The sequence below is a fragment of the Bos taurus genome, chromosome 27 (assembly GCF_002263795.3).
Source record: "Bos taurus isolate L1 Dominette 01449 registration number 42190680 breed Hereford chromosome 27, ARS-UCD2.0, whole genome shotgun sequence".
In the NCBI taxonomy this organism is placed as follows: Eukaryota; Metazoa; Chordata; class Mammalia; order Artiodactyla; family Bovidae; genus Bos; species Bos taurus.
The window spans coordinates 24,876,389-24,904,040 of NC_037354.1; the positions used below are offsets into that span (position 1 = coordinate 24,876,389).

Genomic DNA, 27,652 nt, shown 5'->3' on the forward strand with positions numbered 1-27,652 from the left:
CCAGTCTTATTTGACCTATAAGGAAGAGGCGTAAAATGGTCAAACAGGGAGTTAGCGATGGACAGGGAAGCCTGGCATGCTGCAGTCCATGGGGTCGCAAAGAGTCAGACACTACTGAGAGGCTGAACTGAACTGAAACTGGTCATAGAGCTTCGAATGCCTCTTTAAAAAATACTAAGATCTAGATCAGTGACCTACGAATCGGGTGATTATTCTGGCTTTCCTGGGATGGTTCTGGTTGGTGCCTGTCGTCCTGGCATGATTACTAATTTTTCCTGAAGATTAGACTTGCTGGCCTCCCACCTGGGAGCCATGGGGGTGGGGGCGGGGGTGGGTGGGAGAACTTCAGTGAGTAGAACCTCCAGCACACACACTGGACGACCATCTGAGTGACTCTTGTTTCTTAAAGCCTAGTGCCTAGCCCTAGAAATTCTGACACCCATGCCTGATCAAGGAAGTCTGATCTTGACCATCGACCTGCGTTTCAGGGGATGAGAGAGTCATAAAAGGTTACTCTCTAGTGACTTGCCTAAGTTAACTGCGGCTGGAGTTGCAAAACCCAGGCAGTAACTCCAGTCTCCCCAAGTCTCACTCTCAGGCTCAGACCCATGCTGTGTGGGCCTAAGGACCATCTGCTGGGACAGTTTTCCTCATTGGTCCCCAAGTCTCCCACATTTGGTTCACTGCTGTCCACTTGTAAATTAGAGCCTACACTGGGTCATGCAGGGCCTGTTGGTTTACATTTTGTTCTCCAGGATGTTCCTTTATTTAGAATTGAGAGTTACCCTCTAAACCTAACCATCCATTCTATGAGACCCCTTTAAAAGAATCCATTTCAGAACAAAACTATTCACAGAGCTGGGTCAACAGCAGGTCAGTCACTAAAGGTATCCCCTCCAGCATCCCGATGTCTCAGGCCATGAGGCTCTGATTACCCAAGACTTTAAAGCTGCTTGTTCGTATCAGGTACGAGAAACTGGGTAAGAGGGGAGCTGATAGCATTTCTGCAGGACATCAGGAGCCCATGAAAAGACACCGATAACAGCAGCTCAGTGCCACTGTGGTTTCTGAACAAACGGATGTTTTAACTCCGACCTCTATCTTGCCTACTAAATGCCACATAGCTATGACAAACAATAGGTTACCATCTCTCCTGGCTCAGGAAAATCTATACCCAGGCAGAATCTACTGAACAGTCGTTTCCCTCCATCCCAGACCTTGCTGTTTCTATAAGATCCCTTTATCCTCACCCTATCTGTAAGAGAGGGACCAGCGGAGACCAATTCAAAGAATGGTAACATTTTGTTTGGTATGCTCAGGGCAGGAGAATGGTCATTAAATAAGAAAAGCTGTAGAATATTCCTGCTTGGTTACTATGTAATCCTAAGAAGCACGTCAAGGTCTTACAGGGTCAATATACTATTCATATACTAGTGATGAATTACCACTATGTACATGTTAACCTTCAAAAGCATTCTGAAGAGAAGAGCCGAGAGAAGTTTCCCTTGGGTGTTCAGTGATGTTTTCCAGCAAAGATGGATTAGGGATGTTCTGTCTAATGAGTCAGCTGCTTTACAGAAAAGGGGGCAGCTGTGAATGCATGAGAAAGCCCCTGCAGACCCCCACTCTGCAGACACTTGGAGGGTCGAGAGACATGAGTTCCTATCACACAAGCTCTCAGGAATGCAGCCTGATAGCAAGTTTCTCAAGATGCATGACAGGTCACCATTCTCCAGTGTGAACTTTCCAACCTCCCTACACAAAGCTTAGATATGGGGGGAAAAAGAATTCTGTATGGTCAACTAAGAAGAAAAATGGAAATTTCCTTCATGAATCCTTTGCTGATATCACCCAGATGACCAGGGACTGCTACTTTTCAAGATTTGCAATAGAAAGAAAGGTATTTCATCTCAGTGTAAAAGTGGGCTGTTGGGTTCTTAACACTACAGAAAAAGCCAAACAGATGAGTTAACCTAAATTCATCATGTGAGTTTAATGCTAACATTGTATACGGAAGTTAGTTCACACGGGCATGTTCTGTGTCTTTAAGTTCATTTTGGGGAGGGTGGGGGCAAACCACAGCCTCTGATTGTCAGGACTGATAGAGAATCAGAGACCCGCAAGCAAGAAAGGGGTCTACTTTAGATTTTCTACAGCTTTTCTTACTTAATGAGCTCTCACTGTTTTCTGATACAATGGCAGAATTAAAAGAAAAAACTGCTCTCTTTAGTTGCATTATATCTCCAAGTATACTAAAAAATAGTCATATACTTTAAATGAGTGAGCTGTATAATAGGTGGGTAATATCTCAAGAAAGCTATTTTAAAATGCTCTAACTTTTATCAGCAAAAGAAAACCACAAATAACAAAACATGAAAGTTCCTAGTTTGTTGTATAAGCCATGGTTTTGCTATCACCCAGAAAACTAGGTCTGCCCCGGGAGGGGGGCTTTTCAGAGTTTGATGAAAGGTACTTTAACGTGGCTTTTCGTTCTCACAGTGACTGAGGCAGGTCCAAGAGTGAGGGACGGGGGCTATGGGGTCAGAACTCACTTGGAACACGGGCTGATCACAGTTGGTGTGGGTGGGTAAACCAAGGCAACATTCACTCGCTCGCTGCCGTTCTTGGGGCAGATGATCTCTGCCACTCCTTCTGGTCTGGGCTGACTCAGCAACTCCCCTGCAGGCAGAGAGAGAAACATGCGTTAATGAGTGGGGTATACATAGCTTGTATGAAAGTTCTTGTGAGAACCTACTCACAAGGTATCATCCCAGTAGCTTTCAGTGTTTCGTATGCATGTGTATGTTTGTGTCTGCACACCTCTAAATCTGTGCTGTGCTTACTCTCTCGGTCATGTCCGACTCTTTGCTACAACATGGGCTGTAGCCCGCCAGGCTCCTCTGTCCATGGGATCCTCCAGGCAAGAATACTGGAGTGGGTTGCCATGCCCTCCTCCACAGGATCTTTACAACCCAGGGATCAAACCCAGGTCTCCCGCACTGCAGGCGGATTTTACCATCTGAGCCACCAGGGAAGCCCTAATGAATGAGACTTGCCTTCAAAAATGGGACTACCCTGTGACTTCCCTGGTGGTCTAGTGGTTAAGATTCTGCACTTCCACTGCACGGGGCACAGGTTCAATCCCTGGCCGGGGAACTAAGATCCCACATGCTACATGCTATAGCAATTAATAAATACAGGTTTAAAAAAACAAACACAAGTTGGACCACCATAGAGAGGAATCCAGCACTTGGGGGTGGGGGGAACAGGGGAGGTAGGAAGGAGGAGTGAGTCAGAGAACAATCAATCAATCAGAGCAAAACAGGCTTTGTCCTTAGAACATTCTCCACGGTGAGGTGGACAAGCTGCTAACGGTGGTGGTGGGAGGCCACCGTTCCAGACAAAGACAGCATCTGCCGCTATTTTCCTCACCTTCCTTTCCACAGACGGGCTCCAGAGATCTGTATCTAGACATCGCAGCAAACTGAGCCAGGGTCCCTGGAGCCCCAGAGAGGCAGAGCTGCCAAGGAGGCGTTCATAATTAGGATCTGGGCAGATGGGAGTCGCGGCAGCCTTGCAACAAAGCCCTGCGTTAATGATCTGGAAGGGCATTCAACTAAAGGTGTGTTATCAAGGTAAACAGCCCAGCTTCAAGCTGGCAAGAGGATTTCCTGGGTGGGTAGGTGTGCAGATTTGAAAGGACCAACACAAAGCTCTCTTATGAGTCATGGGAGCTAGTAAAAACAGATAATTCACTTACTGGATTACCACAAGCCCCAAAGGAAATCTGTGTACTCTGCCCTGGTTGGTCTCTCCAACCAGATCATCAAATCCCCCCTAAGACCAGCGGTGCCTTTGGTTTCCTCCCCACCGTCCACTTAACCAGGAGCACCCTGACCTTTCTCTGTTTTCATGGTCAGCATGGTGCTCTTGCTCAGAATATTTCAAAAAACAGATTTTGGTGGACAATGGTGCCAAATCCCCCTACTTAGAAAGTAAATAAACCAGAGACCAATCATATGCCAACTGGGGAAAGATGCTACTGCAAATAAAACACTGACTCTGTGACAGCCATCGCTTGTATTACTGATTTGAAATTCTAGGGAACCAGAGTGTATGCCAACCTGTGAGGATACAAACTAAAAATCCTTTGCCTCAAAATCCATATATCTAAACATCTCACCTTCAGCAGAACTCACATTGAGAGAGCATAACCATATCCCAGCACTGAACAGACAGCTGTACATATACCTGTCATTTCCTCTTTACAATGTTACTATAAGGTTTATCCTCATTCTGCAAAAGTAAAAAGTGTGAAAGTGTTAGTTGCTCACTTGTATCTGACTCTGAGACTCCATGGACTGTAGCTGGCCAGGCTCCTCTGTCCATGGAATTATCCAGGTAAGAATCTGTAGCCGGTTGCCATGCCCTCTTCTGAGAGATCTTCCCGACCCAGGGATTGAACCCAAGTCTCCCACATTGCAGGCAGATTTTTTACCATCTGAGCCACGGGGGAAGGCTGTTTTGTAAAAGAGGAAGCTAATATGCAAGGAGGTTATGTGATGTACCTAGAGTCAAGCCTAGGCAGGGACTGAATGGGGAATGTGACCTGGGGAGCCCATCTCTGGGGCTCTTCCCCCCCCCACCCCGCAAGGTGGAGACTGCTGCTTTACTCCAGAACACATCTTTCGTAGAAAAGTAGTCCAAAAATGCTATTATTCAGTAATGAACTAAGTATTGACGTATTTGAAAGACAACTATTTCCTGGTTTGAACATTCTTATATGGCTTTGAACAATATGAATCTAATGTAATTTGAGTTTCTTAACTGAGCTAAGGGCTTGCAGGAGACATAAGGGGTGCAGGTTTGATCCCTGGGTCTGGAAGATCCCCTGCAGGAGGGTGTGGCAACCCACTCCAGTATTCTTGCCTGGAGAATCCCATGGACCAAGAAGCCTGGGGGGTTATGGTTCACGGGGTCGTAGAGAGGCAGACACGACTAAAATGGCTGAGCACACACAACCAAACTAATATAAACACCAAATGACTACAAAAGTTAATTTAGCATCATTTGCTTGTATGGCACCCCACTCCAGTACTCTTGCCTGGAAAATCCCATGGACAGAGGAGCCTGGTGGGCTGCCGTCTATGGGGTTGCACAGAGTCGGACACGACTGAGCGACTTCACTTTCACGCATTGGAGAAGGAAATGGCAACCCACTCCAGTGTTCTTGCCTGTAGAATCCCAGGGACAGGGGAGCCTGGTGGGCTGCCGTCTATGGGGTCGCACAGAGTCGGACACAACTGAAGTGACTTAGCAGCAGCTTGTATCATGGATACATGGTATCTGACACCAGCCAGGAAAAAATCTAAATTATAAAAATGAAAATTAAAAACATAAACATGAAATGCTCTCAAAGTCATAAAATGAACCAAAGTAAAAGTGTGTTACACCAGACTGAGCCTTGGAAGGCATCCAGTCCAAATACCACTTTATGAGTCAGAAGCTCTCTGAGTTTAACAGATTTGCTCCAAGTCCCACAGAGAACTTTAAACCAACCAACCGACCACGTACCATGGGGCTACAACTGTCCCAAGAGGATGTTCTGAACCACTCATGCCTGTTAACATCTCCACTCCTGGGCCGCCCTCCCATGCTTCCTCACCTGATATTTTCAATTTCTACTTTCTGTCCCAAGGTTACTCCCAAGGCTTGAACCTAAACTGGAGATCTCTGGCTTCCCCTGAGAACTCTCTCCCAGTTGGAATTTTCACACAGGCTTGGCTCCTTCTGCCTGCAGCTGCCTAAGAGCCCAGGATAACAAATGCAGACGGTAAGCCCCTACCCTGGCTTCCCCGATTTCTCAGTGGTAAAGAATCCACCTGCAACACAGGAGATACGGGTTCAATACCTGGGTCTGGAAGATCCCCTGGAGGAGGAAATGACAACCCATTCCAGTATTCTTGCCTGAAAAACCCCATGGTCAGAGGAGCGTGGTGGGCTATAGTCCTAAAAAAGGGTTGCAAAGAGTCAGACACAACTGAACTTCTGAGCCCACAGGGCACAGACCCCCGCCCCAGGCTGCAGTTCCTGCATGGCTGGCTTCCTTGCTGGGGGTACTGCAGGTTTTGGTGAGAAGACCAGTTTGCCAGAGAATTTGAAATAACTTGCAGTTGACTATTAAGCACTGGCTATCAGTTTCTCTAAACCAAGAGCTTTATGCTCCCCGCCCCAGATTTCCAGACTCACAAAGGAAAGGTCTAGGTAACTGATTTTGCTTGGGTCCTACCCCAGCATCTCTGCCAGCCACTGAAACAGTTGGAAAGTTGAAGGCATCAAGAAATTTCATGCATATGAAGATTTCACTTGAACTGTGGAAGACAGAGCAAGAAACAGAATTGCTCACAAGCTCCAGGACGCATGTGCACTCAAACAAGCTACTGTACAGGGCCAGGATTCTAAGGATTTAAGAAATGGTTCAGGATGGGGAACACATGTATACCTGTGGCAGATTCATTTTGATATTTGGCAAAACTAATACAATTATGTAAAGTTTAAAAATAAAATAAAATTAAAAAAAAAAAAAAGAAATGTGCCCAGTTGCTAAATTAAGAAAGGAAGAAAAATAGCCTTTTCCTCCCCCACCAAAAACCCCCCAAAACTAATCAATAATACAGAGAATGGTTCCTAATGTGTTAGCTACTTAAAATAGAAGCTAATTGGCTCAAATTTCCATAACACAAACTTGATTTTCAAACAAAAGCAGGGCTATTGGTTGAGCATCTAATTAGTGGGGCTTCTCTGATAGCTCAGTTGGTAAAGAATCCACTTGCAATGCAGGAGACCCAGGTTCAATTCCTGGTCAGGAAGATCTGCTGGAGAAAGGAAAGGCTACCCACTCCAGTATTCTGGCCTGGACAATTCCATGGACTGTATAGTCCATGGGGTTGCAAAGAGTTGGATATGACTGAGCGACTTTCACTTTAGGGAGATCTTACAGTGTGAACAGGGCAGGGATACAGGAGTCTAATGCCAAGACCTTGAGGGAGAGGGTTCAGGCATTGGAGAGAATCAAGTACATGAAAAGAAGAACAATGTACTAACTGTGGGTGCCCCAAAGGAAGTTTATGAGATGCTAGAGAATGAATGCGAAGGACATACTAATAAGGACAGTCCTGATTTGCAGGACTGGAAAAGACCTGGAAGTGTGGCAATTTTAGATTCATGATGCATCTGTTATTGCTAGCAAACGCTAATAAAAAGAAATTCCAAAGTTGGTAGGAACTGCAAAATGAAATGTTATATTCACAGAAAATGTGTTACCAACAGAGTAAGGATAAATATACATGTGACCTGGTATATTTCCATTTTTAGGGGTTTGCTTCAAGGAATGGGTCTTTCTTTCTGGCAAAAATTATACAATGACTGTTCATAGCAACACTGTTTATATAACAGTGAAAACTTGGTAACCTTCTCAAATGTTCAACAAAGAGGAAATGATTAAAAATTATGACACAATTCAGCAGACAGAATTCTCTGTAGTCATATAAAACACTGAAAACTTAGTAACCGTTTCAAATATTCAATGAGGGGGAGATGATTAAAAAGTACGACACAGTTCAGAAGACAGAATTCTCTGTAGTCAATAAAAACAGACTGATATTTCTATGTAGAAAGTACATTTGAAAGTGCATTCTCATTGGAAACATATACTGATAAGGAACACAAATGGATTTGGAGTGAAATGGGTCATTCAGGCCTAAAGGTTCTCAGGTAATTTATTTCTATGCTTGAGTCAATTAAGTAAAAGACTAAGTGTGCTTCACACTGATGGGAGGTGCCAGCTTGAAATGCTGGTGCTTTCTCCTCTGTTGGCAATTTTCTATTCATGTAGGGTCTTCATACAGTCTTCCTGAAGAAGCAGAAATCTGGCCACATCAGCAGACCACTGCATCCCCTGAGGCTAAAGTCTACAGTCTCTTTGTGCCCATTAAAGTTATGAAAAGCTATTCTTACTTAATTACTCTGTCTCAAGATTTCTGGTGTTAAAATGCTACTGAACTCTCATCAGCTGTTTTTTCCCTGTGAAAGGATAGAAAATCAAGTTTTATTATGACTTTTAAACAACGGGAAATAAGTGAAATGAGCTTGTCTTTTTTTTGCTTATCATCAGAATTCACAAATATTGGCACATTATGCAAAATACTGAAAGTGTATCACTATGATGACCCAAACCACATTTCAAAAGGCCCAAACCTGCCTTTTTCCATGCGAATAAAATCCGCTTCCTGATCCAGGAAGTTCTGAGTTATGAACATCCCTCAAAACAGAAAAAGTGGCCTGGAAATTTTAAAATAAGCAATTATATAAGTTCTATTAAACAAGGAACTATCTAGATTTCAAGGCCTCTTAGAGCTGGAATAGTCTAAAGTTCACTCCTTCACCGCCCAAAGTCCATTGCGGTCTTTTACTTAAACGTGACTCTGGATGAGGCGCAGTGATACACAAATACATGTTCCCACATCCCCTCAGGGCAAAGGCAGCATCCTCGGAAACCCATGAGCAGGAAGGCTCCCACTCTGCAAGCCCACAGAGTTATCAGAGAAGCAAGATGCGAGAACTCCACGGTCACTTTTATATGGAAGACGAGAGCCAGAAAAAAATAAAAGGATATCTTGTCTTAAAACAGAATAAAACCTAGAAAGTATATACACAGGAGGAGTAAACACTTAAAAAGTAAGTTAGTGCAGCCACTATGGAAAACAGTATAGAGGTTCCTCAAAAAATTAAAAATAGAACTACCCAATGATTCAGTATTTCCACTCCTGGGTATGTATCTGGGAAAACACTAATTTGAAAAGATACATGCACCAAATTTTCATAGCAGCAATGTTTAAAATGGCTAAGATATGAAAGCAACCCAGGAGCCCATCACCAGTAACTGGATAAAGAAGATTCCGTGTATACACACAATGGAATGTTACTTGATCATAAAAAAGAATGGAACGTTGCCATTTGCAGCTACATCAGTGGACCTAGAAAATATTCTGCTTTAGTGAAATAAGTCAGAGAATGAAAAACAAATACTGTGTGATACCACTTATATGTGGAATCTAAAATATACAAACAAATGTATATAGCAAAACAGAAACACTCACAGGTACAGAAAACAAGCTAGTGGTTACCAGAGGGAACGGGGAGGGACAATTTAAGAGTAGGAGATTAATAGATACAAAATAATATACATAAACTAGATAAGCAACAAGGATATACTGTAAGCCCTGGGAATTATAACCATTATCTCATAACATATAATGGAGTATAATCTAAAGAATGAATCACTACACTGTATACTTGAAACTAACAAATTGTAAATCAAGTGCACTTGAATAAAAACATAATAGAAACATGCCACTGTGCACACTCAAGAGCATGAGAGAAGGGAGCAGAAGCGAGCTCTCGATACCTGTTGGTTCCCAGCAAACCAGCTTTTGCAGGTCTGGCTGCCTGATTCTGTCTCAGGGGAGGGTCCCCAGAGCTGAGCCTCTTCGCAGCACAGTAGCTGGGAGGCTCCAGGTGGGCAGCTGCTCCGAAGCAATAGAGTTGGTTGTACATTTTGGTAGTCTTGATTTTAAAAAAATCCATTGTGATGATGAATTGATGACTTTTTAAGAAGAGAAACTGACATGTAGGAAGTAACACAGTGAGTCCATGTCACGAGCAACAACAGACCTGGTCCCTCTATCCCCAAGCCCAGGATTGGACCCATCACCAGCCAACATCCTTATCACGAGGTAAAAACCATGCACAACTATGGAAACTTGCTTTTCCAAACTTATAAAAGTATCTTAAAGGGCCATTTTATAATAACCAATTGGAATAAATGGGAAAAAAGTTTTAAAACCAAGGGATATAGGTCACAAAATGTCACTGAACGTGGTCTTTTCTATCATATTTAAATGAAAGGTGAAATTTATAAGTAAATTTAAAATCAAAACGGTAATGTGGCTTTGGAATTGTTTTTGGAAATCCTAACATAACCTTTAAGTATACAGGAGACACAATAACTTAACAGGCAGGAAAGACTTTACTGGCAAAAGAAATCCTGGTATAAATTAGATATGAAACAAAAGAGGAAAATTTATGTCCTAGGTCTGGTTCTGCTACTAAGTTCACCATTCATTCAACAGGTACATAACCACCACCAATTAATGCCAGACAGGCAACACCAGAGACTCTGAGAGAACAGCAGGAAATAAGGTAGACAGCAGTCCCTGATTTCATAAAGCTTAGAGTCTAGGAGGAAGATTGGTAAGAAAAAAACTGCATAACTACTTAAGACCTCATTACACAGATCATTAAAACAGGGTAATGAGAGAGAGAGTGACTGGGTTTCCTGAGACACCTCTCCGAGGTGGTGACGTTAAAGCTGAAATCTAAATGATGAGGAGAAGCAAACCATGGGAAGAACGTTCCAGGCAGAGGAAACCACTAATGCAAAATCATGAAAGTAGAAGATGCTTGGTTGCCCAGAGAAGAGTCTAGATTGTGGGGTGAAAGAGAAGCATGACAAGAGGAGGAAGGAAGGGAGTGAGGCCCAGACACTGGGGACTCTGCAGACCAGGGGTAAATGTTTGGTCTTTATTCTAAGTGGTAAAGAGCCATGCTGAAGGTTTTAAGTGCAAGGAGATCCAACCAGTCCATTCTGAAGGAGAACAGTCCTGGGTGTTCTTTGGAAGGACTGATGCTAAAGCTGAAACTCCAGTACTTTGGCCACCTCATGCGAAGAGTTGACTCATTGGAAAAGACTCTGATGCTGGGAGGGATTGGGGGCAGGAGGAGAAGGGGACAACACAGGATGAGGTGGCTGGATGGCATCACTGACTTGATGGACGTGAGTTTGAGTGAACTCCGGGAGTTGGTGATGGACAGGGAGGCCTGGCGTGCTGTGATTCATGGGGTCACAGAGTTGGACACAACTGAGCAACTGAACTGAACTGAATGGCATCTGATCTGAGAAGATCACTCTGGCTGCTGTGTAAGGACAGCAAAATAAAGGCAGGGGGACTTGAGGAGGCTCACAGATGATCCCAGGTGAGAGGTGGTAGAGGCCTGGTCTGGAGAGGAGCCCACAGAGATGGAGAGACTGCTGTGTTCTGTAGGCAGTCAGCAGGACTTCCAGTGACTTGGATGTGGAGGTAAGAGGTGGAGAATAACCAAGGATAACTCCAAATCTTTGGTCTGAGAAGATGACAGCTGGTGGTGCTACTTGTGAGACTGAGAGAGAAGTGACTTGTGGGAAGGGGAGAAATTAGGAGCTCTCTTATGGTCAAGTTAGATCTGACTGTTAGACACACACGGTAAGTGTGCAACTACTTGTTCAATTCTGGACTTTGGGGTAAAGATTAAGGCTGGAGGTAAAGATTCGGAAGAAATCAGCAAACATGCGATTGGTAAAGGCATAAAAGTGAATGGGGTCACCCAGGAAAGTGAGTAGATAGAGAAGCGAAAGAACTGGAGACGGAGCCTGGGGTGCTCCTAGCTGATGGCTGAAAGAAGAGAGGCCAGTCAGGAGCTGCCACAAGGCAGGAGAACGTGGCTTCACAAAAGAAACCAGACCCCTTCAAAAAAAGAGGGTGACCAGCTGTACCAAATTCGGCTGGGTGGACAAGCAAAGTAATAGCAGACATGGAGCCACTGGGTTTGGAGGTGACGGGAGAAGGTGGGGACGGCTGTGTGACTGAAGAGGCCTAGGGAAAGAATGGGAGGTGGAAATGGGGCCCACAACCAGAAACAATTTTCTAAGAAGCTGTGAGTTATGTTGTACCTCCAACACCCGAAAAACAGAATTGAGGTGAGGGCCTTGTTCATCTCTGAGTTTTTTCCAGCTCTAAGGCTCTGTGTCACTACTACAGTGAACAGGTGGGTAGATGGAGGAGTGAGTGAGTGAATGAAAGATCACAAGGCTTAGAAGACAAAAAAGAGAAAGGAGCCCAGCACAAAGGCCCTGGAGGCCGATGTGATGAACTGCAAACGAAGCAACTGACAGGGGATTAGTCTCCAAAATATACAAACAGCTCATGTAGCTCAATATAAAAAACAACCCAATCAAAAAATGGGCAGGTCTGAGGAGACACTTCCCTGGTGGCTCAGAGGTTAAAGCGTCTGCCTCCAATGCAGGAGACCCGGGTTTGATGCCTAGGTTGGGGAGATCCCCTGGAGAAGGAAATGGCAACCCACTCCAGTACTCTTGCCTGGAAACTCCCATGGTTGGAGGAGCCTGGTGGGCTGCAGTCCATGGGGTTGCTAAGGGTCAGACACGACTGAGCGACTTCACTTTTCACTTTCATGCATCAGAGAAGGAAATGGCAACCCACTCCAGTACTCTTGCCTGGAAATTCCCTTGGCTGGAGGAGCCTGGTGGGCTGCAGTCCATGGGGTTGCTAAGGGTCAGACACGACCGAGCGACTTCACTTTTCACTTTCATGCATCAGAGAAGGAAATGGCAACCCACTCCAATGTTCTTGCCTGGAGAATCCCAGGGTCGGGGGAGCCTGGTGGGCTGCCGTCTATGGGGTCGCACAGAGTTGGACATGACTGAAGCGACTTAGCAGCAAGGAGACATCTCAACAAAGAAGACAATACAGATGGCCAAAAAGCCCATGAAAAGATACTCAACATCACTAATTATTAGAGATATGCAAGTCAAAACTATTAATACAATGAGGTATCACCTCACATCAGTCAGATTGGCCATCATCAAAAAATCTACGAACGGTAAATGCTAGAGAGGGTGTGGAGAAAAGGGAACCTTCCTACACTGTTGGTGGGAATGTAAATTGGTACAGCCACTATGGAGAACAGTATGGAATTTCCTTAAAAACTAAACATAAAACTACCTATCACCCAGCAGTCCTACTCCTGCACTTAGACCCAGACAAAACCATAATTGCAAAAGATAACACGCACCCCAGTGCTTACTGCAGCACTATTTACAATAGCCAAGACATGGAAGCGATTGAAATGTCCACTGACAGAGGAGTAGCTAAAGAAGATGTGGCACATATAAACCAGGGAATATTACTGCCATAAAAAATGAAATAATGCCATTTGTGGTAACATGGATGGATCTAGAGACTGTCATACACAGTGAAGTCAGAGAAAGACAACATCACTTATATATATAGAACCAAAAAAAAATATTACAAATGAACTTATTCACAAAACAGAGGCAGAGTTACAGATGTAGAAAACAAACTTATGGTTACCAGGGGGAAGGATAAACTGCAAGTTTGGGATTAACATATACACTCTATTATTGTATAAAGATAATTAATAAGGACCTACTGTACTCAGTACTCTGTAATACTCTATATGGGAAAAGAATATAAAAAACAGTAAATATATGTATAACTGGTTCACTTTGCTATAGACCTGAAACTAACCAACATTGTAAATCAATTATACGCCAATAAAAATTTAAAAAGACAAAAATAAATCAGTCTAAAGCACTTTAATCACAATAATCACCTCAGTGTATATGAAACTGCTGATCGCAGAGAAATGATACAAAGCAGTTGGGTTCTGGAATTAGCCTTAGTTCCTGTCTTGGCTAAGATTTACTGGCTCTATGGTTCAGCCTACTCAGGAGACAGAAACCACAGACTAAGGTTTAATATAAATAATTATTAACCTATTACAAGGGATTCACTACCAAGGGGAAAGAGAATTCTAAAGAATATGCCAAGGCTGAGGGAGAAGAGCCAAGGAAGAAGGGCTTGGACATGGGGGAGCCGCCGGTCAGGCCAAGAGTCAGACCTCATGAGCTGGGGTGGGGTGGGGTGTAGTCCCTGGACTGGGGAGAAGCCCGCTGGGCTGCCCAGGCCAGACTAGTTCACAGTCAGGTGGCCGAAGCCAGAAGCAGACTGTCCTCTGGGTGCTGACAAAATTCCCCAGGAAGCTGTCTTGTGGGGGAAGGTGGGGAGCATGCTGTTGAAATGAGGCTACATGGGGGCGCCAACTGGAGTCCCTGAAAAGCTGCCCCCACTGGGTGCTGCTGAGTTAATGAGAAAGCCAGCTAGGCCACCCTCAAAACACTCCGGGGAGGTCTCCTGGGAGTTACTGCTGAACTCACCAGGAAACTGGGGTACCCCTCGATTCAGCAGGCGTCTTTCTGCTTGGTCACAGGGAAGTCAGCTGGGGTGCCCACAGCTCTCGTCCGGCACCTCGCCATACCATACACTCTTAGGGCACTCTGAGACTCCAAGAAGGGTTCCCTAAACTTCAGGGATTCTGCATTCCTCCCGTGAACACTTTGCTTTTGGCTCAATTTGTTCCTTTTGGAAATAGACTGATCGGACCACTTAATAATCGGACACATCCTAAGTTATGAATTCCAAAGGCAGCTGCAAAAACTCACACCATCAGACACTGTGAATCTCTTCCAGAACTGTTTTCATTTCACCATTTAGTCATGTCATTCTTCAAAATGTCGGAACCCAGTGAGTTCTAGGCAAGTTAACAGTGTAAAGGCATTTCTGTCTCCAAGATCTGTTGCATTCTCCAGTTTTGATTGTCAATGCTGGGACTTTGTTTTAAAAAAAAATCACTCAGAAATGCCCTTCTGTGCCTTGAAGCTTTGGGGACAATTTTAAAGTCTTATCATTAAGAGAGTACAACCTACAACAAGCCTACAGAAGCAGGCCATCTGGGGTTCTTAGAGATGACCTTGAACTACGGTACAACTCAGTACCTACCTTCAGCGAGTTTGCATGGCCTGTCATTAGGCTGCACTGAACAAACAAAATTTCAACACTTCAGCTTCTTCCCAGCACCCTCCAAGGTGGTAACAGTGGTGACAGTTACAGGCAGAAGGAAAAACAAAGACCATGCTCCTGATGCCTTCTTTGACGCATTCAATTCAAAAAAATTGATGCTAACCTGTGAAGCCCTCAGACACTCCTGATGAGTAATTCAATGGAAGCCAAGCCTCCCCTGCAAATCGGGGCACAGATGACGCACACTTTGAATTTTTCCTTTTTTGCCCAGTGCTCCCCTGGGAGCAGACAGACCCAGCCTTTCCTTGTTTAACCCAATTCGGGACAGAAGATGATTGTCCTCATAGTTATGTTTGCTTTTAATTACATAAAGCTTTTTGTTTGAGGGACAGAAGGAGGTGACTAAGCGTCTCAGGTATGCTCCACTAAGAAGAATGGCATTTGGTCCAAGGCGCCTCCTGGATGGATCATCACACAGGTCTCTTCTGGATCAAAAGAGCTGGGACCTTAGATCAAGCATTTGGCAAAAGTTCAACCAAGGAGGGGAAAAAAACGGCTGACAAAATTTCTTTGCAGATCTTCCCTCACAAGTGTACACTTCCTCTTCTTAATGTCTTTTTTTCCTTTTTCTTCATTTTTTTGTTTTTATTTGCACACATGCTACCCTCTGCACCATTCTTCCTCACACTCAAAACTTTGAAATTACCACTTCTACACCGCCCCCCCCATTTCCATTACTTGTAGTGAAACAAGAGCCCCCATCCTCTTCTCCTCCTCCAGGATGTTTTTCTGTCTAGACTCTCTTCACCTGCTGATAGAGTCCTAGGGTCCCCAGGGAGTTTTCTTGCCCAAGTGTCTACCCCAGCATTGGGATGAGATGCCAGGGAGAAACTTGAAGAAGGTTCCCCTTTGAAGTGTGAGGCCCTATCAGACACACATTCCTGGGGGCCAGGATAAACATCCTGGGACAGCAGGTGAATGTGGCTCCCATGGCACTTACTAATATGTAGAAGAATTCCTCCAGAGAGGTTTCCAGAATCTGGAGTTTGGAAAGAGCAAAAAATGGTGAAATAAAAGACTGACTTATATCACAAAAAAATGGGCCAAAGAACTAAACAGACATTTCTCCAAAGAAGACATACAGATGGCTAACAAACACATGAAAAGATGCTCAACATCACTCATTATCAGAGAAATGCAAATCAAAACCACAATGAGGTACCATCTCACGCTGATCAGAATGGCTGCTATCAAAAAGACTACAAGCAATAAATGCTGGAGAGGGTGTGGAGAAAAGGGAACCCTCTTACACTGTTGGTGGGAATGCAAACTAGTACAGTCACTATGGAGAACAGTGTGGAGATTCCTTAAAAAAGTGTAAATAGAACTGCCTTATGACCCAGCAATCCCACTGCTGGGCATACACACTGAGGAAACCAGAATCGAAAGATACACATGTACCCCAATGTTCATCGCAGCACTGTTTACAATAGCCAGGACATGGAAGCAACCTAGATGTCCATCGGCAGATGAATGGATAAGGAAGTTGTGGTACATATACACAATGGAGTATTAGTCATTAAAAAGAATACATTTGAATCAGTTCTAATGAGGTGGATGAAACTGGAGCCTATTATACAGAGTGAAGTCAGAAAGAAAAACAGCAATACAGTATATTAATGCATATATATGGAATTTAGAAATATGGTAACGATGACCCTATATGCGAGACAGCAAAAGAGACACAGATGTAAAGAACAGTCTTTTGGACTCTGTGGGGGAAGGCTAGGGTGAGATAATTTGAGAGAATAGCATTGAAACATGTATATTTATCATATGTGAAATAGATTGCCAGTCCAGGATTGATGCATGATACAGGGTGCTCAGGGCTGGTGCACTGGGATGACCCAGAGGGATGGGATGGGGAGGGAGGTGGCAGGGGGGTTCAGGATGGGGAACACATGTACACCCATGGCTGATTTATGTCAATATATGGCAAAAACCACTACAATATTGTAATTAGCCTCCAATTAAAATAAATTTTTTAAAAATTTTAAAAAAGATTGATTTATATCAATGTTTTGTACACTGGCTGTTGTCAATAACTTCATCATGTCCAGACTAGCCCAGACAATGTGCTTCCCTGGTGGCTGAGTGGTAAAGAATCTGCCTGCCAGTGCAGGAAATGGGTTTGATCCCTGGGTTGGGAAGGTCTCCTGGAGGAGGGAAGGGCAACCCACTCCAGTATTCTTGCCTGGGAAGTCCCATGGACAGAGGAGCCTGGCAGGCTATAGTCCATGGGGTTGCAAGAGTAGGACACGACTTAGTGACTAAACCACAGTGACAATAGACAAATCATGGTATCACAAGAACAAGGGATGCTATCTTTAGATTCTGTACAAGATTTCTCTAGAACGTCTGGAAACAAATCATGCTGTAGCCTAGAATCATAGAACAATGAGGCACCACTTGAAGCTTAAAGGAAGTGGTTTTAGGACAAGAAAGCCATCATATCGATGTGAAACATGCCTGAAAAACTCACCACCCTGAAATAAGGTGGAGAAAAACAAATACTGTCTGATGTCACTCATGGGGAATATAAAAACCTAATAAGCAAAAACAAATGAACAAATCAAACTAAACATAAACAAACATATAGATACAGAGAAGAGAACAGTGGCTCCCAGGAGGGAAAGGATGATGTCGGGGGAGTGAAAAAGGATTTTGAAGTGTGGTGTTGGAGAAGACTCTTGAGAGTCCCTTGGACTGCAAGGAGATCCAACCAGTCCATCCTAAAGGAAATCAGTCCTGGGTGTTCATTGGAAGGACTGATGTTGAAGCTGAAACTCCAATATTTTGGCCACCTGATGCAAAGAGCTGACTCATTTGAAAAGACCCTGATGTTGGGGAAGATTGAAGGCAGGAGGAGAAGGGGACGACAGAGGATGAGATGGTTGGACGGCATCACCAACTCAATGGACATGAGTTTGGGTAAACTCTAGGAGTTGGTGATGGACAGGGAGGCCTGGATGCTGCGGTTCATGGGGTCGCAAAGAGTCAGACATGACTGAGCGACTGAACTGAAGTGAAATGGATGGTGATGGATGGAAACCTAGTTCTTGGTGGTGAGCACACTGTAGGGTAGACAGAAGTAGAAATATAATGTTGGACACATGAAACTTACATAATGCTACAGATCAGTGTTACCTCAAGAAAAAAAGCGAAAACTCACTACCCTTGAGGAGTGCAAGAGCTGGTCCAAAAAGGTGTGGACAGATCCATGCAAGTATCAGTAAGTCAATAACAGACACACTGTGAAAATGTCAAGTTTCCGACACTAAAGTTTCAGAGGACAGCTAAGACCTTCCACACCCTATATTCTTAGTGACGACAGAAGAAATAAAGTGAACTAATCATTCACATACATACAGACATCTCACTGGAGTTATGATCTGGAGTTAACTGATCAGCTGCTGGCTCAGCATGAGCTGCTGTATAAACGGCCTTATGTATAAGCACATCCTCCAGCAAAATGCACGCCAGGACTTACACCACCCTTTCCCGACCTTTGACCCATGTCAAAGCTGACCCAGGGTACAGGGACCCACTGCCCTGCCCGATCCTGCACTCAGTCATTCCAACACCCTGATCCTCAGACTTGTGTGCTGGCCACTTGGCTCCATCAGCATTGCTAAGGGTTTATATAAATACAAATCCACCCAAGAAAGGAAAAATATTTCCCCTTTTCCTGCTTTGGATAAAGTTCTAGCAGACTTGGCTGAGGATTAGACATGCTTCACAGATCAAAGTGCGCTAAGGGGAGGAGAGGGAGAGGAGGAACGGAGCCCAGACCCAGCTCTGGCCTGCCTGCTCTCAAGATACAAGTCAGGATCATAAAAAGCCCCCACGCTGCTGGGCTGGAGTGCTTTCAAAAGGTGACTCTTTATTTGGATAGCCTGTCAGCTACTTCTTCCTGGAAACGGTTCCAGGCTCAGAGGAGTGAATGCAGACAGTTTCATAAAAGCCTTCAGGCTAAAACGGTTTCCCTCCAACTTGAGTTCTCCTCTCATCTGAAAAGGGGAGCAACCTTTAGGACCTGAACTGAAATTTGAAACAGTGGCCGGGCCGCCTTGTCGAAGTCGACCTGGTTTTGAAGGACAAAGGGAGGAATCTGAAGTCCTGAAGAACAGTTGGAAATTGTATCTTACCTTCACGTCTCTGAAGGAAGACGACAAGAATTCCTGCAAATTCATTTTTTCTTTGGAGAAAGGGAGGGGCAGGCAGAATGAATTTCTCTGGGTGAGGAGGCTGCTAAGAAGCCACTAAAGGGGCCTGAAAGATCCCACAAACTAGAGTCAGATCCACAGAGCCTAGAAGGAACCTTGAAATTCTTCCACCTCCTTACTTTGCACATGAATATCACCCACTTGTATCAACAAACACTACCAGGAAAGTGGTCCAGCCAGACCCTCTTCCAACATCAGCTTTTCTTTATCTACTCCCCCCATCCAAGATTCATTCCCAGAAGATCCAGCCTGGACTTGAGTCTGTTTTAAACAAACAAAAAGCCCCTGGCATCGTGAAAAGTGTTATATCACAAGACCAATGGCAGCCGAGCCCTCATCTCTAACCTCTTCAAAGTTGTAACTGTGAACAAGAAAGAATTCTTATTCAATTAAGTCTATTTTTTCTTATCTTTCAGGTACATCTTCCAGCAGGTAGGTGCAGCCAGCTTCCAAATGAAGCCTCAGTGAAGCCAAAAGAACATAATCATGAAAATGTTAATGTCCATTACAAAGTAAGGGACCCCCAAACAGGATGGCTTTATCAGGGCAAAGAGCCACTTACAAGGGCAGCTCAGTCTATGTGGAAACTCCCAGAAACCTGGCCATTTGCCTAGCCACGGTCTCAGGTCACCTTCAGTCCTGACTTCTTGCCTGAATATCACACTGAGATCTGACTACCTATTAAACACTGTCACTTGGACACTAATATGTCTAAAATCAAACTCTTGATTCCCACTGGCCCCATGCCCCACATGGTACTCCTTTTCCAAGCTTCCCCATGTCTGTGAATGTCCACTCTGTTCTTCGCTTACTTTGGAAAAAGTACGTGGACTCCTTTGTATCTCTCCTTTCCTCTCACACCACACACTGAATACATCGGCACATCCCGTTGCTCTAGCTTCAAACCCATCTATCTGACCATTTCATCAGCTCCCTGGTCCACATCACCATCAGCCTGCATGTGGGATGCTCTCCTAGCTGAGTTCCTGATCCCACAGTCTGTTCCCCACTGAAGCCAGAGGGATTCCCACACAATCCACGTTACTCATCTGCTCAGACTCTCTGCCTGCTTTGTCACTCACACATCTACAGGGTCCTGCATCTTCTGCTCCTTTCTCTTGCCCCTCCTCACCCTGCTCTAGCCTCATGGCCTCCTTGCAAAGCACACTCCCACCTCAGGACCCCGTTTTAACCACTGGTCCCCAACCAGCCTCCCCACACCCCATACACGCTTCATTCAGGTCTCTGCTCAAAAAGAGACTTCCTGACCACCCTGTACAAACAGCATCATCCCCACTCCCACCATCTTCTGGTCACCCGCATCCCATCTCCTGCTTTATTTTCCTTATGGTATTTCTGTCCACCTGACATTCTGGTTGATGGTGTGTCTCCTCTTCTAGAATGTAGGCATCACAAGTGTGGGGATTTCTCCTGTTCGCTGTTGGATCCAAGCATCCGGAGCGATGCCCAGCCTGCAGCAGGCCTGAGACAGATGGTAAATAACAGAATCCATCATTTGATGAGTCCATAAATGGACAGCATATTCAGTTGGCTTCCCAAGCTCCCTCAGGTCTGTGGTTCCAAACCTGATGCTGGTGTGGCATACAAGTCAGGCCGCCGGGGCCACAGTCTACACCTTCTTCTTCCCAAGGGAACACAGAGGCCCAGCTGGGCAGGTGTGCAGACTTCTGGGCACATCACTGCCCCCTCCACACAGAGAGTTTGGTGCAGAACCCAGAAGCGCTGCACTCCTCTGGAACTCAGTCTGTTTTTCCATCCTACCTGGTTCTCACATCTTTGACAAACTAAAATCACGCCAAAGTTAAGATCCATTTGGGGAGATTCTAATGCCAACATCTTGGATTGTCTTGTAAATTTTGAGAATTATGACTCAAGAGACTCTTCAGGGCAGGGGTCCCCAACCTCGAGGACCTAATGTCTGATGATCTGAGGTGGAGCTGACATAATAATAATAGAAATAAAGTGCAAAATAAATGTAATGCACTTGAGTCATCCTGAAACAACCCCTTGCAACCCCAGTCTGTGGAAAAACTGTCTTCCATGAAACTGGACCCTGATACCAAAAAGGTTGGGGACTGCTGCTCTAGGGAAACTGGTGAGGCTAAAAATGCTCTCTTCTGAATTATAGTTGGAAATGGGTTATTTAGAGAGTGGGGGTGGGGAATAGGGAAGCGGGGCACAAGTTATTTAGTGCTCTGAGTGAGGGGTAGGAGGAGACCACAGCAGAAATAAGATCTAAGCACCCCCTGGTTTCCACAGTCTTAGATCATTTGCTCACACACTGCGCTGATCAGCATCCTGCTGGTTCTCCAGGGAACCCTCAGGAGGTCTCTCTCCTCTCCAGTCTTCTGTCTTCTAAACTCTACTCATCCTGCACTCCTTTATTCAGGGGTTCAGCCTCAGCTCACCTTCTCTGCACCGCAGCCTGGGCACTCTCAAGGCACTAGGCTGGAACAATTATTTGTTGCCCAGGATTCAAGATCATTGTCCTTTGTCACCTGGTGCTCAGGGTCTCAAATATCATGATTTTATATATTTTTCTTGGGTTCTTTTCCAAGTGCAAGAGTAAGTACAGTCTCTGTTCCTCTACCTTAGCTGCAAGTAGAAGTGTGGTTATTGAGTTTGAAAGTGCTTTTGATACCGTAAATAAAATAGTTTCTTTCAAAATGGTAAACCCATCGTCAAAGTTAACAACTTATGCTCTTCCAAAGACACTGAATGAAAAGATAAGACACATGAGGAGGAAAGATTGGCAAAGCATAAATCTAATAAAAGGATCTGTATTCTGAATATATAAAGAACTCTAAAAACACAGTAAGAAGAAGATAACCCAATTTAAAAAGGGGGCGGAAGCAAAAGTCTGAATGACATTTCTCCAGACAAGTTGCACCAATGATAAATAAACATATGGAAAGATGCTCAACGTCATTAATCATTAGGGAAATGCAACCAAACCAGAAGACCACATCTATGGGGGTGACGAAACGAAAAAGACTGACCACACCAAGCATTAGTGAGGGTATAGAGGAACTGGGACTCAGACATTGCTGATGGCATTTCTTGAAAAGCTGAATACACCTACCATGTGATCCAGCTATTCACTCTTAAATTTTTCCCCAAGAGAAAAGCATAAATCCAATGAAAGATTTACATGTAAATGTTCATAGCAGCTTCATCTGAACTAGCCAAAAGCCAGGATCAACCCAAATGTTCATTAAAGGTGAGAAGATGATGAACTGTTATATATCTATACAATGGAATACTGATCAGCTATAAAAAATACTGGATATACTGTGTATATCCAGCTATAGTGGATGGATATACACAACTGGATCATCTATACACAACATAGATGAATCTGAAAATAACTGTGCTGAGTGAAAGAAGGTACTTCCCTGGTGGCTCAGCAGTAAAGAATCCACCTGCAATGCAGGAGACTTGGGTTTGATCACGGGATTGGGAAGATCCCCTGGATAAGAAAATGGCACCCCACTCCAGTATTCTTGCCTGGGAAATCCCATGCACAGAGGAGCCTGGCGGGCCACAGTCCATGGGGTCGCAGTGTTGGACACGACTGGTGGTTGCCTGGGGTGAGGGTGGAGGACAGGAAGGGACAGGAGTGAACAAGCGGAAATTCCTGAGGGAGGTGGGTTTGTCCATTATCTTGACTGTGGTGATAGTTTAATGGGTACATACACATCTCAAAACTTACAATGGTACACTTTCAAACTGTGCATTTTACTGTATGCCAATTACATCTCAACTATATCTCAATTAAAAATAAAAGCAAAAACAAACCCTATTAAGTTAACTAAAAACCCAAACTATCACTAAGAAACACCCACTGGTGTTACAGCATAACCACCCTCACCCCCTCAAAAATGAAATGCTCGACAGATTCTGGGAAGGGTAAACTTCATTTAACCATATCTTCCATGATGTCCAAGCTGAAAAACCAGGGAATCTCAGATCAACTCCATAAAAGGTGGAAGTGTTACATAAGCATGCATTTTTTGGCTGAGACTCTTTTTTCAGCTTTTATGATTATTTCACATGTGCCTCACACTGTGATATTTGTAAAATGAAAAAGTATATTCTTTTAGATGAAACTCAAACTGAAGCCATACACAATCACACAGAAACTTCTAATAGTAATAATAGTAGATACTATCTAATACCTGGTAATAATTGGCAGGTGATACCACCTACCAATGGCTATTAAGTTAGTGGATCAAAGCAGTTAAACATCATCAACGGTTATAAACTTTCAGGAAGTAGCAGCAACATGGAATGTAAGAGCTGACACTTGCGACAGGGTAAGTCAGGGTTCACCTATCCCCATCCACCTCTGACCAACTAGAGACTTGTTAGCTTGGCTTCCTCTTCTGTCTCAGGAAACCACTCTCTGCCTATTGCATGCTTTGGAGTATCATTAGAGGTGAGACATAAGCTTTTATTCATCCAATGCTATCCCACCAAACTTCCAGAAGACAAGGCTAAGGAGAAGAGGATATCACGACACTGGATCCTTTCAATTTTTTATAAGTTTTTCTTTTTCTTTTTTTTAAAATGTGGACCATTTTTAAAGTCTTCATATTTGTCACAGTACTGCTTCTGTTGCTCATGTTCTTGTTTTGGGGCCATGAGGCAATGTGGGATCTTAACTCCCCAACCAGGGATCGAACCCACATCACCGGCATTGGAAGGTGAAGTCTTAACCAGGTCACCAGGGAAGTCCCTCCTTTCAGTCTTGAAGCACAAAGTAATCTAGTGATTGACTCATAACATTAGCTCAAAAGAGTACCATCTAATCTCCATCAAGTGGAAATCACACCACTTTTGATAATGAACAGAAAAATGAACAAGTACCACAATAAGCTCTATCACTTATGAGAAAATTTATCCTGGTTTTTATGGGAGGAAAAAATCCCCTTATTTCTTGAGTTGAGAAATTACACCAAATTATATTCAGGCTCTTTAATTGAAGCCCATTTGTATCAGAGGCTATTAGTCTAATAAAGCCATTTCAAACAAAAAGTACAGACAGTTGCCAATCTACATACATTTGACTTTCAAAAATAATACATGGCCCCATTCCGCTTAGCAGTGATGCTTTTAACAATTTCACCTAAGTAAGCTTTCTATTGCCCTGCGTTTTGTGCCAGCCCTGAGCCTCACTTTAGCCATGCCCCCAAACCCCATCCCAGCTCCCAGATGTGGGAGACACTGCCATATTTTCCTTATATCTTATATCTCTTACCTATTCGTACATCCTCACCTATGCATCTTGCTACGGACCGGAGTGCCAAGGCGTTGCGGCCACCAATACTGTTAGAAACACTGCAGGTTTACGTGGGCTTCGTGCTTCAGTCAGAGCATCACTGCCTCAGGCCGTGTCTTCTCCTTCAGAGTTAAAGAATTTTTGGAACACAGCCCTTTGTACATTAAGGACAATCCATATAATCCAAAAGCAAACTTCCTCTACAACCCACAAATCTATTTACAGAGCTTCCAAGGCACAAGCAATGGCAGACATTCATATTTCAACTCTAAGTGACACCAGTCTTCTATACCTAGTTTTTGCTCACTACATCCCTACCTTTGCTGCAGGGCTAGAGCTATCGAGATTTCTAATTCTCTAAGAGAGAGGAGAAAGATCAGAAAGAACGTAAGTACTCTGACACACTCAGAAAGTTAGCTCTGCCGCTTACCTACTGTGTGACCTTAGGTAAGCTACCTAGCCTCTCTGAGCCTCACTTTTTTCATCTGTGAACTGTGGATAGTAAATGTCAAATACATACCTCACATATGTGTGCTACAAGAATTAAAATGATAATATTTGGAAACTGACCTAACCCAGCACCTGGCACATAATAGCAGCTCACTACGAACTGACTGACGTTTATTTCTTCCTCACAACCTTGCCATCTGAAACATAAAAAACAAGGTTTGAGCAAAAATAAACTTCTGGAAAGAGAAGAGCCTTAGAGGAGCAGTTGAGAAGGCCCTGGCTTTCCTAATGCCTTGTCTAAAATTCCTGTTGCTGCTTTTACACGATACCCATCTCCAAGGCAGCACTGATCTCTGAAGTCTGTCTAGCACTTCCGCACATGTCTGCAAGAACCATCAGTTTGTACCTCCTCTCTGGAGAGAAATTTGGCAGTTCCATTTCAAGATATTTATTCTATGGATATACCCATAAATGTCTAAGGATATCCTAGCAGGTAATTACTTCAGCATTGTTTCCAAAGTGAGAGACTGAAAACACCTCAAATGCTTGTTCATCATAAGGCTGGTTAAACAAAACCAGTGTAAATAATAGAATATACGTATAACAAATGTAAAAGGAGTCAGGTGGCTCTGTACGTCCAATAAATATTTTTAACTTAGAAAAGACCCAAGCAGTGTTTAGTGCTACCACTGCGGGTAGGGGCAGGGGGGAGGGAGGCATGACTTGCTCTTCCCCTATTTTTACATTCAAATGTATATTTGCAAAAACACAGAGCATCTTGAAAGGATACCCAGGGCAGACTACAGGCAAACAACCCCATCCAGAGAAACTGGCTGCCTCCAGGAGAAAGAGGAGAAGACTTCCCTTTCCCCACAGAGCCTTATGTATCTTTTGAATTTTGTACCATTTACATAGACTGTTAAGCATAAAACTTAAAATAATCTACCCCAGGATAAATTTTTTTCCCCTTTTCCCTCCCTAGAATAGCTTTCTTATTGTTGTTGTTGTTTTTAATATTTCTTTAAATTGATTTTCTGTAATTATAAAAATTACCATGCACTGCTTTTAATAAGAAAATGAACACAAAATGTGTAAAGAAAAGGCTATAATCCCTTACACCATCTCAAGTATCCAGGGGTGAACTGGTGTGGACCCTTCCTTCCCTTTCTCCTGGCTCAGACATGCAGATAAAACATATATACACACCAGGGACCTCTGGGGTTGATTTCTATTCCACCAGGCAGAATCCAATCATAAGCCTAAGTGTAGCATTCCTTTCTTTCATCTGACAGTATATTATATAACAGTCATGTAAGAGTGATAGCTGTATTTATTCCCAATTTCTTTATTCATTGAATCTTAATGTCTTTCTCTTCCTCGCCCTTCCTTCACTCCTGCAAATAACTTCACATAAATGGACTTCTATCACACATTCTTTCTTTAATGGAGTCCTTCTGGTTTTGGCTCCCACGCAGTCCCATTTTCTAAACAGTCTCATGGCCCCTTGGAGGGTGGGTCTGTGTGCCCACAAGAGACCCCGTGGTCTCCCCAGGCTCACTCTTGAAGCAGGGTCCTCCGATTCAGGGGTGCCCTCTGGCAGGCCTCAGCCTGCTGGCCTGTCAGAGAATCTGGGCCTGGCCACGTGTCAAGTGTGAGTCCAGACTCCAGCCGAGGCACTGTTTGCATCATGGAATTAAACAGTCTAAAAGGAGAAGCCACTGGAAACTCTCAGCAACCCAAATCACATCTGATTGAGAGAAAGTAGCCCAAGCGACAGAGAAAAGCTCTCCAGCAACGAATGGCCTCTAGTTCCAGCATCCTTCCCTGTTTGTCCTCCCTTGCAGAGATGAGAGAACGTGATGAGTCAGGATGGGACCGATCGGGGGTACCAGTCACAGGCACCTTCACGCAGCCCGCCCCACGGGTCCGAGGCCACGGCCTGCCTGGCCTTGGCGGGGAGGAAGCAGCTGCCAGATGGAGCCGGAATGCACTGCGAGGGGATTAGAGGCTTCCGTGTAAAGCTCATGGGATGCCTCCAAGGCCCCCGTGGCAGGAGGTCAAAGGAACAAGGAGGAGGCAGTGGAAATGGAAGGTCACTCACTACCAGGCCTATTGCCACCCCGCACATCTCATGGAACACAGTGAAGGACTTGCGACCTTTGTCCAGCAAGGAGGCTAGGCTAGGAATGATCACCTCGCTCCCAGCTACGCTTACAGTTCTCGCGTCCATGGGAAATCTTTTCTGATGTCAGGCGTTATGAAGGGACTGCTGCTGCTGCTAAGTCACTACAGTCGTGTCCGACTCTGTGCAACCCCATAGACGGCAGCCCACCAGGCTCCCCCGTCCCTGGGATTCTCCAGGCAAGAACACTGGAGTGGGTTGCCATTTCCTTCTCCAATGAGTGAAAGTGAAAAGTTAAAGGGAAGTCACTCAGTCGTGTCCGAATCTTAGCGACCCCATGGACTGCAGCCTACCAAGCTCCTCTGTCCATGGGATTTTCCAGGCAAGAGTACTGGAGTGGGGTGCCATTGCCTTCTCTGTATGAAGGGACAAGTCAATCTGATTACTGATTATTCAAAAGTTGATTTACAGCAGAGCTTCACAATTTCTTTCAAAAGGGATGCAGGAGCTTTTAAAATTCCACACACCAGCTAGTAATGTTTAACCTTACTTGGGTGTTTCTATTTATGAGGACTTGACCTAGATCAAAGAAATCCTCCTGGACCTGAAGCACGGTAGACACCATGAGGGGCTCGAGTGAGATTTTGTATAAGAATCCTGCTGACATCAAGCCTGTACCGATAGCCCAGATGTCTTCATGGGGATGTCCAGACTC

The 27,652-nt window shown here is 44.3% G+C and overlaps 1 protein-coding gene and 1 non-coding gene across 4 annotated transcripts in view; one reads left to right on the plus strand and one right to left on the minus strand.

The window, feature by feature from the left end:
- The window catches only part of MFHAS1 (multifunctional ROCO family signaling regulator 1), a 112,787-nt gene that overhangs the window by 13,530 nt on the left and 71,605 nt on the right, over window positions 1-27,652 (minus strand). For 2 of the 3 annotated variants that reach the window (XM_024986453.2, XM_024986454.2), the window contains exon 2: window positions 2,553-2,679. In XM_024986453.2, coding sequence (XP_024842221.1) covers window positions 2,553-2,679 — 127 coding nt within the window. Of the gene's footprint in view, window positions 1-2,552; window positions 2,680-20,427; window positions 20,547-27,652 lie in introns of those variants that run through there. The other variant, XM_059882350.1, reaches the window with a different exon arrangement.
- TRNAG-UCC (transfer RNA glycine (anticodon UCC)) lies at window positions 3,084-3,156 on the plus strand. Its single transcript has one exon. It is a non-coding gene; the product is annotated as a tRNA-Gly (tRNA).